We start from the raw sequence: 20,116 nt of genomic DNA, 5'->3' as shown, positions 1-20,116 counted from the left end.
AGGCTGTCGAGACAACGCTGAAGGCAGCGCTCCAGGAGGCATGTTCTCTGGGCACTGCAGTAGATCGCGAAGTCATCGACAAAGAGAGAGCCTGAGACATTAGGTGGAATGCAATCCATAATTGGATTGATCGCGATGGCAAAAGGGGCTACGCTCAAGACGGAGCACTGAGGCACTCCGTTCTCCTGGAGGAAGACGTTGGACAATACGGAACCCACACGTACCCTAAACTTTCGACCCGTTAAAAAGGAATCAATAAAAAGGGGCAGGCGACCGTGTAGGCCCCACCTGTGCATAGTGCGGACCGCGGAAAGAGTGGACACAACTGAGGCAAACGAAGTGGTCAATGGCACGGGATGGAGGCGGTCGTACTTCTTCCGGGCCTCAGAATAAGAGAGCCGATCCAAAGTTTTGATTTCTTGTATCTTCTTCTCCTTCTGATATGCGGGGCAGTCTGAGGATCTAGGCGAGTGGACGCCAGGACAATTAATGCACCGAGGTGGTGGGGTGCATGTATGTTCCTCACGAAGAGGACGTCCACAATCGCCACAAAGGGGCTCAGCCTCACACCGTGACGACATGTGCCCAAAGTGCAAACACCTAAAACAGCGCATAGGAGGCGGGACGTAAGGTCACACGTCACACCGGTAGCACATCACCTTTACCTTCTCTGGGAGAACGTCCCCCTCGAAGGCGAGGATAAAGGCCCCGGTGTCGATGCGACGGTCTTTGGGGCCGCACTGGACTCGCCGGACGAAATGCACGCCTCGGCGCTCCAGGTTGGCCCTGAGCTCCTCATCAGATTGTAGCAGGAGGTCACGATGAAAAATAACCCCCTGTGTCCTATTTAGTGCCAGATGTGGGACAATGGATACTGGGATGTCCCCTAGGCGGTCGCACGCCTGGAGCGCCGCCGACTGTGTGGCGGAGGTGGTCTTGATAAGAACGGACCCTGAACGCATCTTGCTGAGAGCCTCAATTTCCCCGAAGATGTCCTCAATGTGCTGAACAAAGAACATGGGCTTGGAGGTGGCGAATGTCCCCCCATCGGTTCGAGAACAGACCAAATAGCGGGGGAAGTACTTCGCCCCAAGCCGGTGGGCCTGTCCCTCCTCCCATGGAGTGGCCAAGGGGGAAAGGGCAGGAGAACCAGGACTAGAAACGGTACCTTTTCTTTTGAAAGACTCGGCCGCAGAGCGACCTGATACGTGTTGACGTTTCATCTGCGAAACGTCCGCCCCGATACCACCCACTCTGACCAGGGGCTCTCCCCACGGGCGCCACCCAGCCGCAGCAAGGGCCACCTGGCAGGATGACCATTGCCGGGAGTCCTGATTGCCCCAAGGAGACGGGCATCTACTCCTTGGCCGACGTGGGGAGGGTGCAGCTCAGGTATCGGCAGTACGATCCCTGTGTTGTCAGGGGGCTACAACCTAGAGGGTACATGACGACCCCACCACAACAGGCTGGCTACCGTGCTGGATTTCTGGTGCCATGGAAAGTCCATCATGATCGCTGGGGCAGATGGAGATGCACTATGGGCGTAACTTGGACAACCCATCAGGCGTTTAGGCCCAATTTGAGGAATAGTGGGTATGGTTACAACGCCGGTGCAATGCTGAGTGCCAAGGTCTTCGTGCACTTAGGACCAGTGGTACACCACGTAAGGTGTCCTTCCCCAAAAGGCTCGTACTTCTGTAGAATTTTGAAAAATGGAGGGCAAACCCCAAGGGGGACCATCACATGGAAGGCCAAAACGGTTGAAACTCCTTTTAGTCGCCTCGTACGACAGGCAGGAATACCTCGGGCCTATTCTTACCCCAGACCCGCAGGGTGGGGGGGGGGGGTGAGTTTAGTGGCAATCAGAAGAGTGTTCCTGGAGCCACTCGGTAGCAATTCTGGACGTGTGGGGTGTCACACTGTCTCCTGCTGCAATTTCCCAAGTCTATCGGAATGCACAATGGACATGAATGGATGCAGGTGATCAGACAGGAGGCTTAAATGTGTGTCTACCCGCTCAATATGATTTGAAACGAGACTTGTCCATCCACGCAACACGTTTCCAGTCATCAACAGTCCGATGTCGGTGTTAGCGGGCCCAGGCGAGGCGTAGAGCTTTGTGTCGTGCAGTCATCAAGGGCACACGAGTGGGCCTTTGGCTCTGAAAGCCCATATCGATGAGGTTTAGTTGAAAGGTTCACATGCTGACACTTGTTGATGGCCCAGCATTGAAATCTGCAGCAATTTGCGGAAGGGTTGCACTTCTGTCACGTTTAATGATTCACTTCAGTCGTCGTCGGTCCCGTTCTTTCAGGCTCTTTCTCCGGCTGCAGCAATGTCAGAGATTTGATGTTTTACCAGATTCCTGATATTCGCAGTACACTTGTGAAATGGTCGTACCAGAAAATCCCCACTTCATTGCTACCTCAGAGATACTGTGTCCCACTGCTCGTGCGCCGACTATAACACCACATTCAAACTAACTTAAATCTTGATAACCTGCCATTGTAGCAGCAGTGACTGATCTAACAACTGCGCCAGTCAGTTTTTGTCTAATATAGGCATTGCCGATGGCAGTGCCGTATTATGCCTGTTTGCATGTCTCTGTATTTGAATACGCATGCCTATACCAGTTGCTTTGGCACTTCAGTGCATAATTTTAATAATATTCGGAATCATTAACATAATCACAAAGTTATTGTTATCATTTGCAGCCTTTTTCCATAACGCTGAAAAAATTTGGTTAGTAAGAAAAGAAACTTGTGCAACAGAGAACTGTGTTCCACCAAATGAATTTCTAGAAGCCACCATATCCAAACACACAAATTTCATTCTGGAGACATAATGATGTTTTTATTTCCTACTTTTCGATAATGACACAGAAAACACATTGAATGTATGCAACAGTAAAAATTTTAATTGGCTGCTACACCTGCCCCTGCCATGGTCAAATCAAATATAATTTCACTGCAGACAGTACTGGACATCATGTTTGCTATGAATTCTAATAACTGCAGATCCTAGTGTTCTTCACTTGGTGTTGCCAGAGGTGAAAGAGGCATTTTGGTGAGAGCCAAAATTTTTGCCACTGCCTAAGTATCAAACTTGAATTTTTTTGCATACTAAGCAAGACTCAATCCACACAACAAATAAAACACAGATAAATCAGACTTTTTGACATTTGTCTTGTATTGAAATCTTTTCCAAGCAACTGGTATCAGTTTAAGTGGGTTAAATGATCCGTATGCTGATCTCTTTTATTTAGAAGCTGACACCTTACTTCAGATACTGTGATGGGACTCAATTAGAATTTAGAAATTGAAAGCATGATTTCTCATCAGAAATCAATGGGAGCATGGTTTCTGGATGGTGTCTGTTTTCATCTGCATAAATGGTATCTCCCGGCAGGTTAAAAGAATTGGAAAAGCCAAGGTATTTGATTTTTTTCTTAGAAGAGAGGATACAAATGTTCCCTCACTCATTCAATCCATTTATTTATTTATTTATTTACTCGTGTCCAGAACATAACATACATGTATAGCTGATAGGCAGCAGCTCACAAAAAATGTAAGTACCTGATTAAAATCCATATGACATCCAAAATTTCACCGTTTGAACTGCTGTATCATTGGCAATAACCAGATCGTCCATCGGGCATAGGGCTGGGAGGTTTCTACAGTTGAGCAGGTGTTGATGATCTTGCTGTTCGCAACATTCGCATAGTTCATCTCCTGGAGAGAAACCCCATTTCTTCAAATTGATCTTGCACTGGTATACACCAGTTCTCAGCCTGTTGAGGACCTTCCATGTTTTATATGGGAGGTGACATCCTTTAGCAAGCTCTTCTTTATGGTTGTTCCAGTACCTCTCTGATGGCGAGTTACGCCAAAGCTGTAGTTGACGATTTGCAGGTGACGTTAAAAGTGGTTCTGTTGAACAGAGGAAACACTTTCTTGATCTTAATGTTGGATGTTGGTATTCACCTCCGAACAAGGGGTGTCTCCTGTTTCTGCTTCTCTTTTTCTGCTGCTGTTCTTCTTCTGATATGTGGAGGTGATATGCCCACGATATGATATATTTTACTAATAGGAGTTGCCCACAAACAGCCAGTGACAATGTGTCCTGTTTCATTAAGGGCAATGTCCACTTGTTTGGCATGGTTGGGGTTCTGCCACACGGGTGCTGCATATTCTGCAGTGGTGAAGCGTAAGGACAATGCAGATGTGCGAAGAACACAATCCATATTTAAACATCATCAAGTTCACTAACTAGACATAAACTGGCCAGAACCATAAAATGCAATTTTGCACAAATGTCTAGAAAATCATATTCAAAAATTTCCTATGCTTTCTGTAATACATAGTATGTTCAGATTATATTTGGGAACTGTGGGCACAGGCATAAAAGCACTGATGTGTAAAACAAGGTCCTGGAATTGACTCATCTTTCAGCAGGGTTTTTTCTGTTTGTACTCATTTGTATAAGGGGTAAAAGAAACTTGCAATTTGCATATTTGATATTCAAAATAAGTAAGTTAAGTGTCCAATAATGACTCTGTAATAGAATATAGTATCTAAAATTTTGAACTGTCATCCATCGCTGGCCGTGGTGGCCAAGTGGTTCTAGGCACTACAGTCTGGGACTGCGCGACTGCTACGGTCGCAGGTTCGAATCCTGCCTCGGGCATGGATGTGTGCGTCGTCCTTAGGTTAATTAGGTTTAAGTAATTCTAAGTTCTAGGGGACTGATGACCTCAGCCGTCAAGCGCTCGGAGCCATTTGAACGATTTGTCATCCATCCTGTTTATTATACAGTACCACTTCTTACACACAAAAATGTAAACTGGGTAAAATACTCGATCCAGCTCAACATTTCAAATTCTCTGTCCATGTTCCCACAACAAAACACATCTATCATGCTATGAAATTCATTCTACACCACAAATTAACTAACATTTTATCATTTTTCTATAATTTTACCACATCTAATTAGAAAAAAATTAATTGGGAGATGATGAAGCTTGCACATGATAGAGTAGCATGGAGAGCTGCATCAAACCAGTCTCAGGACTGAAGACCACCACGACAACAACAACAACAACAACAACAACAATTAGAAACTTGAAAACTAATACTATCCTCTGCAGAAATCGTCCATTCAACCTCCATTTTCAGTTCTGACGATAACTGCAATCTGTATTCATCAGTATCCTATTTGCATGAATAAAACACCTATCCCTAGAATTAGCCTCTTAAACATATTATACAGTCCTCAAAATTTGACATATGTAAATCTATTCAAAAACTATTCCAAAGTAATGTGTGTTATAGAGTTACTCATCACAACATATCCCCAAAAACTTAGCTCATACTTTGCATGTAAATACATTTTTACTCCCACAAGCAAGATTTTAATGAGGTCTGACGACCTCCAAGCACCAAATTTTGAGCGAACAATAATTCAAATAAACTACACATATTACAAGAGAAACCCATCCAAAATATTACAAGTAACACATATAAATAACCCCTTGAGATTCCTCCCAAATCTTACATGCAGTACAATAGTATTCTTCTCCTTTGCAAATAATGAAATTAATTATGTACTGCCAACTGCCACGCACCATGAGTCATGCGATTAATGTCAACTCTCTCCTTGCACTGAGTTGTGACTCCATACATCTTACATAAATCTTAAATTCACCATTTTTACTCTTTATACAAGAAATACAACCCTCCAAATTTTTTACATGCTACATATGAAATTACACTTAAATAAACACATTAAGACAAGCCGTGGTTTTTATTCACAAGGTGCAAATCTGCAGCTGTTGCCTCTTATACCATATTTCTTGCCAGTCTGAATATGTTCTGAATCTCACTCCCCCCCTCCCCCACTTGCTCAAATCCATGCCCTCTTTCACCAATGGACTCTTACATTTACACACAAAATGTATGACTACAGCTGGAACACCATTTTTAGATTCGAGAAACGCACTTTCTTTGTTCATCAACATCTTTTATTTCACTTACGGGTTGCACATTTTTAATTTCACCCCTCTCTAAACAGTGCACCCTCAAACGATCAGTTTCAACGTCCCTTCTTTTTTCCTCCATATTGATGGTGCACATTATAATATAACAACCACCCTCAATTTCTTTATCCATTCCTAAATTCTCCTGATCGATTTCCAACTCATCTGTAGGATTTCACCCAAACTCACAACCTGTCATTTCATCATCACAGTAAGCATCAAATTTACTTTTCCTTTCCTCTGAAATAATGATATTAGTAGTTGTAACGTTTTCACAACTAACCACACAACTTAAAACTTTGACTCTCTTAAACAAATTCTCACTTATCTCCATCGAAACACTACAAATTCTATCACAATTGACTCTAACATCCAACGATGGTCTACTACCTAACACATTACTTTCACATTCATCCTTTGACATCCACTTGCAGTTCATGGTTTCATCAAGAACAAGTAAGCTTTCGGTCAAAAGACCTCCTTCTGAATTAGATCACACACACACACACACACACACACACACACACAAAAACAAAAAACCAGTGTCTTTGTCGGCTGAGGTTAGACTGACACCAAGAGACAGTGGTCATGTGTTACAGCTGTGTTTGTGTGAATGTGTATGCGTACATTATTTAGTTCACAAGAAGGCCTTTCAGCCAAGAGCTTACTCTTTTAGTAGTTTTATTGTTGTGCCTGTCTGGGAATCAGCATCTCCACTACTTAGTGGGTAGCAATCTATCCATCTCATAATACTGGCATTATTTCATCCTGGATTTTCCTTTGGCTGAAAATTACATACGCAATTGTTTTTGTGGCAAGAGAAACATTATAAGTACACAGAAATGAAAGAAAAATGCAGTGATTGTGTCATCATTTGTTGACTGATGGAAGTCAGGTGGTCAGACTTAATAAATAATTAACCATTTATGAAAATCTGGAGCTCTAACTTCTCATTTCAGATAATAATAGGTGTTAGTATTAGACCTCAATATCCTTTTCATTGATTTTTTTAAATAAGATACCAACTTCAGATATCTCAATTATAAACAAGAAGTGGGCTTAAGTTGGATATTGTTCAGAAAGTTACATAATTCATTTTTTTATTATGTGCGCTATTAATAAAAATAATAACCACTGTACTCTGAAACGCAAAGATTCATTTTTTGTTATGACATTGATTCCTGACATCCGGCAGCTTACTATGAGGCGTGTTTTTTAAGTAAGTACCATTTTGAAATTAAAAAGACTTGCTAAAATATCTCAATTTTATTTTTATATGAAAGCCTGTACCTTAATCTACTTTTCTACTAATTTCCGTCAATATTGAGGCACTTGTCATAACGTTGTACCAGTTTTTGAATACCCTCCTCACAGAAGTCTGCCACCTGACCTGTTAATCACTGCATCACCACTGTTTTGACTTTGTCATCGTCTTGAAGACGCTGACCGCCCAAGTGTTTCTTCAAGTGCAGGAGCAGATGGTAGTCACTGGGCGCAAGATCGGGGCTGTACGGAGGATGATCTAGAGTTTCCCATCGAAAAGATGTGATGAGATCTTTGGTCTGATTCGCCACATGCGGACGGGCATTGTCTTGCAGCAAAACGATGCCCTTGCTCAACTTCCATGGACTGTTGCTTTGATTCTGGTGTGACGTAGGCCAACCATGTTTCATCCTCCGTAACAATTTGGATTAAGAAATCATCACCATCGTCGTGGTACCACTCAAGGAAAGTCAAAGCACTGTCTAAACGTTTGGTTTTGTGCACATCCATCAACATTTTCGGTACCCAACATATGCACAATTTTTGGTAATTCAAGTGCTCGGTCACAGTACCATACAAAACACTACGAGAAACATTAGGAAAGTCATCCCGCAAGGATGAAATCGTAAAGCATCTGTTTTCTCTCACCTTATTGTCCACTTACTGCACCAAACTATGATTGACGACCGAAGAACACCCACTCCGTTGTTCACCATGCACATTTGTACAGCCATCTTTAAATGCTCTCGCCCACTTTCTTACCATTCCGTCACTCGTAATATTTTCTCCGTAAACTGCACAGATGTCACGATAAATATCAACCACTTTTAGGCCTTTAGCACTAAGGAATCTTGTAACAGCTTCACAGTTGGTGGGACTCACGATTATCGGAGGCATCTTAAACACTCAGTACACAACGTAAACAAGGAAGAATCAGACTGCAATGGTGTCAGAGCGTAGATTAAGGTACAGGCTTTCATGTAAAAATAAAATTATTGAGATATCTTAGCACGTCTTTTTTTAAAACACATATATAGATGGAAGTGTCACCAGTGGTAATACATCCAGTTTATATTTGTCATATTTTATTAATATTTTAGTTGTAATGTCAACAAATTGTGTTAAAACCAGTGAATACAAAAATTATTAGGTTATTTTGTCTAAAACTGACATGGTGAGACCGTGGCTGTATACAATTAATGTAAGTTGATTCTAACAAAGAAAAAGACAGCAACCAGCCACTATTAACAATGCTATTTTATTTAAGTATATAGTGCCGTAACCGGTTTTGAACTGACAAGTTCATCATCAGACAGCTGTACACAGGATTCACAAGACGCACTTTACATAATCGTCAGTTTACAATTTTTATCCTCCCACTGTAGTGTAATGTTCTTGGTGTGTTTGTGCCATCGAAAATTCCGTGAAATTTTGTTGCAAAATTGCTATGCATATACCACATTGTGCAAAGCAACACACACACACACACACACACACACACACACACACAAGAAAAAGTATTTGCCACATGTGAAATTGATACAAAGATGGCACTCTTTATCAAACAACCTTCAAGGAACTTCCCTTCCACATGAAAATGCACTATGAACATGGCTCGACAAGTTCTTCACTTCGAAACTGCAAAAAATTGAGGAATCAAAAAGTTACCCCAGCATTGGCAAGCTGTTGTAAATAGTGAAAGGGACTATATTACTGACAACTGAAGTCTCTGTCATGGGTATCTGTTGTGTTTATTAAACTTGGGGAAAACACTACACACCAACCCAATAGAATTAAATCTTCACTATGGAGAAAATCGCCAGCAATCCACTACGCCAAGCAGTTGTTGCCATTCAAGCACCTGATAGAGATGGCGGGCAGAAACCGTCTCATTGCCAGTCCGAACACTGTGGTGCACTATGACCCCTAGCAATTTGTAACAAAGAGTGTAAAAAAGGATCTCTGTTGTTTGTCCCATCAACGAATAAGTGTTGTTAGCATCAGTCAAGCGATTATGTCAGCGTAGCATCCACCAAATGACTGTTGACTTGATCTGGTATAATAAGTACTAGCTACTGTTGATTATGAGCTTCCCTTCAATTAATTCACAGAATTCCATGTGATGTAAGTACTTTTACCATTCTATTGTGTGAGAAAAGTCTGAGGAATTTGCTTATACTGCAGATTCTCAATTCTTATTGGTGTCTTTACACAATGAATATACGATAAAGCAGATGATGAAAAAGAGTGTCAATAGTGAAGCGCTTAGAACACCATCGGAAAAATAAATTACAAAGCAGTCTGAAAAAACATTTCTGAAATTCACTTCATGTCACAGAAAAAAGCGAGCTTCGGAAAGATAGCTGTAACTACTGGCTGTAATGCTAGTAGGTAACTGTTTTCCTCTATGACAACAACACAGCAGCCACCAATAATTAATACATATTAAACGAATATTTCCACATCAGTTATGGAAAGAACAATGCACTGTAAAAAAATACTTCCAAAACCAACACCACAATAAAATTAATCGTTTCCAATTGGCAATTACAGAAAAAAAGTGTATACTAAAATAACAATAAATACTAGCAATAAATAGTAGCTAAACTTTATTGCAAATTCTTAAAACACACACACACACACACACACACACACACACACACACACAAAAAAGAGGTACTAACAACAGGCAACAGAAGAATATCAACATATACACCTCTTTGGAAAAAAAAAAAAAGTGCACTTGACTGTAAATGTGGTGTTGTTATCCTCTGGAACAATAGAATGAACAGTTCCTGCAATAGACAAACATATATGAATTTGCCAAGCATATGTGGGAGTTCGTGGAAAAATGACGAACAACAAAAAGTTTCACATTAGTTAACAAGATAGGTAAATGGTTTTAATTCTAAATGTCTTAGCAACTGTATGCTATATATTACAAAAAATAATTATATAAAATTATTTACTAATATATCACACAATTGACAAAGCTTTCAGGAATAAGAAGCAAAACATATGAGGTACAACTATAATTGCAGATTCAATTGCATAGGAAATGATAGGACAAACTTGATGCACTATTAAACACACAATTGAGGACCAAACACATCATTAGCATATGGAAAAAGTCGTCAGCGAATAACTGCTTGGGTCTATGAGCGTATACTAGAAAGCAATCCTGTATTAGATTATGAAAGTCCAGTTTAAAAACATACAATGCAGTAGAAGAGTGTCTATATTCTCTGATTGTGAAATTATACAGAACACTTTAAAAAGTTCAGACAGAAGTGGGGGGGGGGATTTGTACCAATGACATCTGGGGACCTTCATTTGTGTCACTTGGTTAGTGGGGTTGAACTTCACAGGAATCTAAACTGGTCTCTAGGCATTCCAAAACAAAACATTCCAGCAATGATGGGTCATGACACAGAATGCTACTGACTGAGGGCAAGAGACCTAATTAATATATGTTGCACCAAGACTGGCCTTCCAATCTCTGCACACAATCCCAAAATAGGGGACTGCATTACTGACTACCTTTTAGATTCAAAAGGAGCCACCTAAGCCAAAGCCAGTGGTTCTGTAATATAGTTACAATGAAAGAATTGCTCCAAACATAATGATAGACATGATGTGTCTGCTGTTTTTATTTCTCCTATAAAACAAAATGCAACATCAGATTAAGAATCAGCAACATTGTGAAGAAAGTAGCTGTCAACAAACATGCAGAAATGCATCAGGACTTATTTCAACAAAACACAGAGATCAAACTGAGGAGAGAAAATGAAAGGAACAGTACCAATAATTTGAACAGCTTTCATACTTCTGAAAACATGTTTCAGATTTACAAATTTATTTTGTAACTTACCTTGCAACACTTTATCTGTGGATGGCTTCACATAAAATTCTCCCTTATCTGCAGATTCTAAGTCTACCGTGTATTCAATCAAACCTTTAAATTTTTCCATGTCGAAAATATATCTCTTCAGTGGCTGTACCAGCATTGTTCTGACAACAGGGTGGTTAACTGACTGCAGTCGATGTAACAAGCCTGGCAATTTTATTAACGCCTGATAAATCCTGAGGGAGAGAAAACAATATTAATTCACTGAACTAAGAAAAATAAAATTTTTTAACAGCATTTTTTGAGGATCATTTAGTAGAACATAAAACTGCATCAGTAACAACATATTTTATAAGAAACAAAATGTAGAAAACTGAAGTCATCAGAAATCTTTATTTAATACAATACGTATTAACATACACAAACATTTACTTACGTATGTCCAAGTTACAGTTCAAAATTCTGAAATGTTTTGGATGCAACATTTGTCAAACCAATAGTTTTATTATTCCAACTGATTTAGATGAAAATTATGTTTACAGAAATAACGAAACTTAAAAATCTTCAACACATGACAGAAAGGAGGTTTGAGATTGAGAGCCCAGTGACAATTACAATTAAAAAAGTGATTCATTTTGATTTCACTGTAAGTATACAGTCCATACTCTATTTGCCAATTTTGCAAAGCATCTTCCTTATTCTGACAGCCACAGCCTCAAGAGAGGTTTGAAGGAGCACAGGTTCACTGCATACAAACTACACCTGACACTATTATAGTTGCTACAGACCTATAGTATCCCTTATAGCCACAGAGAGCAGGGGTTCACATTGCTGGGAACCAGGTTTCCTGGAGGGCAATGCAGATAGCAGGTATAAAGCTTACCAGTTGCCGTAGCTCAGCCAGGCGGTGGAAAAAACCACCACAATTCCACTGGAGGATGACATTGTGAGACTGGGAAGGCATGGAACATTCAAATAGGCAGTTTACGCCTCTGAGTTACCTGCTGCCACTGACTTTGTGCCTGAGCACTCTATATCCATTGCGTCTGAGGGTGGGTTGGTTGGTTGGTTGGTTTGTGGGATTGCAGGGCACAGACTGCTACGGTCATCGGTCCCTTTTTCCAAAATTTCAAACACCCACACAGAATAAAAAAGAACAATGGAAAATATGGTGGACGACACAGGACAAGACAGACTCAGACAGGGACCAGACAAAAGGAATTAAAATCACACAGAGTGTGACAGTGGTTGGCCGACCATAGAGAGTAGGCCAAAGGCCAGACTCAACACAAGAAAAGACAAACACTTAGATTAAGTGATAAAAGCCCCCTGCCCGGAAAAAACACGCAAAACTAAGCCTGCCACGGCAGTGTCATCTGTTCAAAGGGCAGGGAGCTTATCTGGCAGCGCAAATGTCTGCCTGAGCGCAGATAAAAAGGGGACAGGCCAACAAAATGTGGACCACCAAAGCTGCCCTGCACCGACATAGAGGCGGGTCCTCACGGCGCAGTAAATATCTGTGCGTCAGCCGGGTGTGGCCAATGCGGAGCCGACAAAGGACAGCCGAGTCCCTGCGAGTGGCTCACATGGATGACCACCACACAGTTGTCGTTTCCTTGATAGCACGGAGTTTATTGGGTGTGGTCAGATCGCGCCATTCAGCACCCCAAAGCGCTCTGTGGAAATGAAACGTGTATATTTTGTAATTGATGCCATCAAACCATATTCAGGACAGTGGAAATTAAAATGTCCTGTGGTGTCTCTCCTGCTTACAGTCGGCCGGTTTGTCCCTCTTTTTTTTTTTTAAGAGAAAGAACTCTTCAGAAAATTTGCACTCTTTATTCCCTATCAGCTAACAACTTGCTGCTTTGTGTGACATAAAATTAAATATAGGATACATAAACCCAATAAAGACATCAGACAAGCAAGACAATACACATTTCTTTAATCCTTAGCTCCTAGAATTTTTGTCCCTCCAATCTTGCTACAGCTTTACATGGCGTGCTTTCCTTTCTGTGAAAGGATATATTACCTTATCAAAGTTCATCAAACATTTTGCTACATGAAAAGTTGAAATGTCGTCGTCTAATAGTGAAAAAGCTGTTAATACAAATAGAACCCAAGACTGTTGTGGTTTCTTGACTGATTACGTCTATTTTGTCACTGTCTTCTAGATAAAACAATATAGGCCCTTCTAATACTGCAACAATTGTAATACACACCAAATAAACGAGACTGTTTTGGCACAAATGGTATTTTGTAACGACAGAATATAATTCACGAAGTATCAATATAAAATACCTATTAGGCCTATTACAAGCAAAAAGTTTTATGTTAGTAAATAGTTCCACACTTCATTCATATGCTCCAGTTTCTCAAGCAAGAGATCGAAAAGTAGTAGTACGAAATTTTTATACAAACTTGGAATCGTCATATTTTCCATAATTTGTGTGATGTCCCTGTTTCTTCTCCTTCCTCGCTCTAACAAACAGTCTTGTTATCACTAATTCAGTAACTATTCCTGCCAATGTCACAGCTTATTCGCAGGGTTACTTCACTAACTCTGCCAGAATCACTGGTTTAGTTATCCCGCAATTATTCTCCGTTTAGGCATTGTTACGTGTTCGTACAACGCATTTTCTGTGCTTCTTCCAGAATAGAACATAAAGCGGCTGCTAGCCGGGGACTGTACAACTGGCCCTTACTAGTATAGCGATCTGGCCAAAAATGTTCTGTCAAAATTTCATATTCTTGGATACACTGAGAAGGTAATACGTAATCTTTCTTACCTGTTATTTGTTTATTTCCACTCCTGTAGTCTGAATCTATGGATTTCGCTAGTAATTATAACAACACTCATCATTCGCAAACCCAATCAACCACACAATCAGACAGCGATTGGCATTCATCCGTTCGGCCTTACTCCGCTCAGCTTGTATAGCCCCTTTTGTCTGTAGGAAAGTTTGTTTCTACAAGCGACGAGGAATCCCCTGACAGACATCACGTACACTATGCACACATTCACAAATCAACTTACGATTCATTCAGAAATCATCTTACAATGTGTCAAAAATGTTCAAACACCAACAGGGATGCGTTTCAAAGTCATATGAATAATCGGGAGACTAATGTGTTATGGATGCTAGTCGCTTTGTGAAACAAGTTCCCCCCTCAAGAATATGAATTTGCCCCCCCCTATTTCAGTTTTCCATTGCCTGTCAAACCAATTAAGGAAGCTCTTGTGATTCACCTCTTTGCAGTGGCCACCTCATTTTTGTTGACACAATAATGTAGAACGAGTGCAGTACAAAACTGGAAGATGTCCTAACAATGTATGACAATTTTCACAGCCTTTCCAACAGAAACAGTAGTATTTCCATAATACTGTCCAGAATTCTATTCTGGCAGGATGATCTGCGTTAATCCGTGTTTCGACCAAGTACACAATGACCTCACATGGTTCATTCGTAATTCTCAAAAGCACCAGTAATTCATTCTGTAACAGGTCTGTGCTTATACTTTTCTTGAAATTGAAACCAACAGACTTCATTACTATACATAAACGTCTTTCTCCCACTGCCATATCTACAGCAATGAACTGCATCTAGCGGCAGTGTGCATTAAGTTCTTTACGCTTTCTGTCTTCTTCTTTTTACCAAGTGTCGTTAAGTTATACAAGCCAGCCTTTTTAGGTTTACAGGGTATTTTTCTTTGCAAACCATCATTACCGCAATTCTGTGTATCTTCAGGGCATCTACAGTTATTTCCATCCCCCCCCCCCTTCCCCCCCTGCTCTCAAAATATTCCAGTAAGGAGCTCACAAACTCTCACGTTTCACGATGCACAATTTGAAATCACTGAATGCTCCAAAGCAAGCACATTTTTCTGCATATGTTAACTACTAGCTTAATACATCCTGTCATATAAAATTAACAGACACCACTATAAGACGAGTTGTTACTTTAGAGCTACCAATTAATCAGGTTGAGGTGATTGGTATGCAAACACCCACCGACATAGGGGTCAGTATTGTACGAGAAAAATACTCAGCTGCAACATTTTTACATGAACTACCCCAGCATTCAGCCTAACTGATTTTGAGAGCTGCGGAAAACCCAAACCCGAATGGCACGACTGCTCCACCATTGTGTGAGTGCAGTGTCTTTAGCAGTGCACCAGCTTCCCCATTAATTTCAAGTTGTTGGTATCACTAGTCAAACCTGAATTATTGGAGTTGCTTAATACTTCCCTTTCTTTTTTAAAATTTTAGATTCATCAACAGTATGTGTGAAACACTGCACTTTTTTAATGATATTTGGTCTATATTTTAACCAATTATACAGACAATTCAGTTTATTTTTCAGAAGCTGTATTCTTTCATTATATCAGTATTCAAATTAGGATTGATGGTTACTCTTGTATATTTTATTTCAGTTTCCTGGAAACTGACAGACTTTGGAGCATTGAAAGATTTTTGAATACAAAATTTTATAAAGACACTGGCCAACAGAAGCACAAAATTTTGTCTCAAAGAAAGAACACAAAAGACAAAAATACCAGAAAAAGAGTATTGCTTACTTGTAACAGTCTTGCAAGGTTGCTTTCTGCTGATGCAGGCGTTTTGCTAGGACCTGGAAATCTGGGATTCTGCGCAGATTTTCATCCAACAAGGACCTCCTTATTTCAGGTGAGTTGACAAGCACCTCTACAACATCAAGTCTCTCATTTATTAGGTTAATATCACGCAAAGGTTGCTTCAACCATTGTGACAGTAATCTGTAATTGAAAATATAAAAAATACCTCTTTCAGAGAATGCTACTACAGCTACATTCATTCAGAAAGTACATTGTGTATTAAAAATGTAAGTATGATTGAAAGTTACAGCATCACTTTTAAATAAATAAATTTTAGCTGCAGGAGAAGGTCACATTGCTCACTCCACAGCCATGTCTCAAAGTTACCCATTTCTAAATACTTCTTCTCATAATGACTCATTATCCTCTGTGTTTATATGAGGCAATAGCTCTGTGGTGAAAATACCACAGTGTTGACCTGCAGGTTTCTTTCACTGTTCTATCAAGTAGCTCATTTACATTGATAAAATTATGCCCTGGCATCCTGCTGCAATGAGAGCAGTATAATGGTCTGGCTAGTCTTCAATAATTTATTTGCAGGACATATGCGCTACTAGGCTTGTAAATGCCACAGGAAATTAAGACGACTAAAACATTTCCCATCATTATGACATATCTTCTAGCTGCTTCTGGACTGTTCACAGTTCTGTTCAATACGCAAACAGGAAAATACAAAAGCAAGGATGACAGAAGAAAATAAGGCGATAAATGTCACTTGTTAGCACCCAGTGGTAAACATGTAGTAATACCCTTTAAGATGGTGACCAGTGATAAAGTGTGTAAAATATTTCCCAAAAAATGTAAACAGAACAGGTAAATAGAAAGTACATAAAAAACGTAAGAGCAAAATTTTGAAATTGAGTAAACATATATCTAGTCTGCAGTTTTTAAGTGTGCTGAAAGTGGACATAAATACGTTTACCGCAATGAAAATTGAGTTGATCTTATCACAAAACACGCAGAATCTCTCCGAAGACATTTTGGTCTCTTCAGATTTAAAGTGGTCAAAAGTGTCGTACAAAAGCAGTGCTGGTACTCAGAATATGAATGTAAAAAATCTGTGATGATAATTTAAACTTAGTAGACAAAAACTGCATCTGGCAGTGTTTGCGAAACACGCAAAGAAGAAAAGTGTTGTGTGAACAGAGTGGAACTAAAAAGTTCATCACTACAAGAAAATAAATCAAAGACAGCAACAGAGAGCACAGCTGATCTACTGACCTCAAAGTGTACTGTAAAGTCAATATTGGCTGCAGAAGACATAAAAAAATTTCCATTAATAATAGAAAAAGAAATTAGTTAAGCCTTAAACCTCCTTTTCAAAATATGACGAAGTGTATCGCTTCTATGCTGACCCTAAAATCAGAAATGAAAGCATTACAGTTTTGTGAAATCAGGTGCCAGTTTGTCTGAACTAAGAAATATGGTTGGGTCAAATGAAGTGAAATGATTAAATAGTCATGACGTTTTGTTCTGATTGGTGATTCAAAAGACAACAACAAAAATTAGATAAACAAGGCATTCTACGAACTAAAATTACACTCCTGGAAATTGAAATAAGAACACCGTGAATTCATTGTCCCAGGAAGGGGAAACTTTATTGACACATTCCTGGGGTCAGATACATCACATGATCACACTGACAGAACCACAGGCACATAGACACAGGCAACAGAGCATGCACAATGTCGGCACTAGTACAGTGTACACCCACCTTTCGCAGCAATGCAGGCTGCTATTCTCCCATGGAGACGATCTTAGAGATGCTGGATGTAGTCCTGTGGTACGGCTTGCCATGCCATTTCCACCTGGCGCCTCAGTTGGACCAGCGTTCGTGCTGGACGTGCAGACCGCGTGAGACGACGCTTCATCCAGTCCCAAACATGCTCAATGGGGGACAGATCCGGAGATCTTGCTGGCCAGGGTAGTTGACTTACACCTTCTAGAGCACGTTGGGTGGCACGGGATACATGCGGACGTGCATTGTCCTGTTGGAACAGCAAATTCCCTTGCCGGTCTAGGAATGGTAGAACGATGGGTTCGATGACGGTTTGGATGTACCGTGCACTATTCAGTGTCCCCTAGACGATCACCAGTGGTGTACGGCCAGTGTAGGAGATCGCTCCCCACACCATGATGCCGGGTGTTGGCCCTGTGTGCCTCGGTCGTATGCAGTCCTGATTGTGGCGCTCACCTGCACGGCGCCAAACACGCATATGACCATCATTGGCACCAAGGCAGAAGCGACTCTCATCGCTGAAGACGACACGTCTCCATTCGTCCCTCCATTCACGCCTGTCGCGACACCACTGGAGGCGGGTTGCACGATGTTGGGGCGTGAGCGGAAGACGGCCTAACGGTGTGCGGGACCGTAGCCCAGCTTCATGGAGACGGTTGCGAATGGTCCTCGCCGATACCCCAGGAGCAACAGTGTTCCTAATTTGCTGGGAAGTGGCGATGCGGTCCCCTACGGCACTGCGTAGGATCCTACAGTCTTGGCGTGCATCCGTGCGTCGCTGCGGTCCGGTCCCAGGTCGACGGGCACGTGCACCTTCCGCCGACCACTGGCGACAACATCAATGTACTGTGGAGACCTCACGCCCCACGTATTGAGCAATTCGGCGGTACGTCCAGCCGGCCTCCCGCATGCCCACTATATGCCCTCGCTCAAAGTCCGTCAACTGCACATACGGTTCACGTCCACGCTGTCGCGGCATGCTACCAGTGTTAAAGACTGCGATGGAGCTCCGTATGCCACGGCAAACTGGCTGACACTGACGGCGGCGGTGCACAAATGCTGCGCAGCTAGCGCCATTCGACGGCCAACACCGCGGTTCCTGGTGTGTCCGCTGTGCCGTGCGTGTGATCATTGCTTGTACAGCCCTCTCGCAGTGTCCGGAGCAAGTATGGTGGGTCTCACACCGGTGTCAATGTGTTCTTTTTTCCATTTCCAGGAGTGTATGTGTAAGTCACACACACGAATATCAACAATTTAGGAAAAGATATGGTGCTACCTACTGTAAAGGTGACATGTTAAGATGCAGACTGGCACAATTAAAGGACACTTAGACATAAGCTTTCAGATACCGCCTTCATCATAAAAAGAAAACAAGAACAAAAAAGAAAGAGAAAGAAAGATGAAGGTAGAGGGTGACAGCTTGTGTGTAAGTGTCTAACTGTGCCTGTCTGCAACTTTATGTGCCATCTTTACAGTAAGTAGCAATCCAAATTTTCCTGCATTGTTGATATTACAACGTGAAGCTTCCATTGTTTGATTTCACACAAGCAAATGTAATTTTCATAGCATATCACATTGTTAAACCTATGAATGAATCATGTGTAAATCAAGAAGTAGTTGGAGTAGGCAGTACACAACAAACTTTCAAAACGTGTTTTGAGAAGTAAGAGGTCACGAAAAGTTGTGAAGAAGAAGAAGAAGAAGAAGAAGAAGAAGAAGAAGAAAGTTATGTTGTTAGGTAGTTTACATGGCAGAGGTCTTGGCCACCTGTTGCAGGATGAACTAGGGTCACGTTACTAGTTCACAAGTTTTTAAAACTTAGTGCAAGTCTGGGTCAGGTGATTGAGGACACAGGTTAACTTCACAAAGGAAGCTGCAACGAGACATACTGGTGTTGGGCTTGTATCTATTCTGAGGCACCATGACCAGCTTCATTTAAACTCTTCTGTTACAGTTAATTTAGAGGTGGAACAACTGCTTGGATCAAGTATGGGGTCTCATACTGGTTGGGTTCCAGTTGACTATCAGTAGGTGGGATGATACTAGGCACGGCCTTCACCTCAACAGGAAAGAGAAGGGAAAACTCGCTGGATTAATAGCAAATAACTTAAGGGGACGGGGATGGGGATGGGGAGGATGGCACTATCACAAGTGGTAAAGTACTAGTGGTTACCTGTGAGAGAACAGCAGTTTTTAAGGGTAGGGAGGGCAGAAACGAAAGATGTCCAGAGACAGGGTGAAAATGCATTCACATTGTTAAGACAGAATGTACAAAATTCACACAAACACCCCCTGATTGAAAATTAGGTTCATACAGTTGTAATTCAGGCAGTGCACAAAATCAATTATCCTTAATGCACCACAATATCTAAGGACAAGGGGGTAAGCTTAATGATTGCTTATTTGTGTTGAAGAATTAAGAGTTTAGCAAACCAGTCAATATAATCTGCCTTCCTGAACATCACGTGACCACTGGTATAGATACGTTAAATGTTACTGGGTTCAAGTTAGCTCCTTATTTCTGTAGAGAAAATATGGAGAAAGGAGGAGTTGCCACATTTGTCAGAAACTGTTTTGATCTCAAGACTATCGATATTAA

The 20,116-nt window shown here is 41.2% G+C and overlaps 1 protein-coding gene across 1 annotated transcript in view; it reads right to left on the bottom strand.

The window, feature by feature from the left end:
* LOC124555004 (DNA mismatch repair protein Msh2) overlaps window positions 1–20,116 on the bottom strand; it is a 216,584-nt gene that overhangs the window by 41,491 nt on the left and 154,977 nt on the right. The window contains exons 9-10 of the mRNA XM_047128747.1: window positions 15,723–15,920; window positions 11,169–11,380 (exon numbers count right to left, since the gene is read on the bottom strand). Coding sequence (XP_046984703.1) covers window positions 11,169–11,380; window positions 15,723–15,920 — 410 coding nt within the window. The remainder of the gene's footprint in view (window positions 1–11,168; window positions 11,381–15,722; window positions 15,921–20,116) is intronic.

The sequence above is a fragment of the Schistocerca americana genome, chromosome X, assembly GCF_021461395.2.
Source record: "Schistocerca americana isolate TAMUIC-IGC-003095 chromosome X, iqSchAmer2.1, whole genome shotgun sequence".
NCBI lineage: Eukaryota > Metazoa > Arthropoda > Insecta > Orthoptera > Acrididae > Schistocerca > Schistocerca americana.
This window is presented reverse-complemented; position numbering and strand designations above follow the sequence as displayed.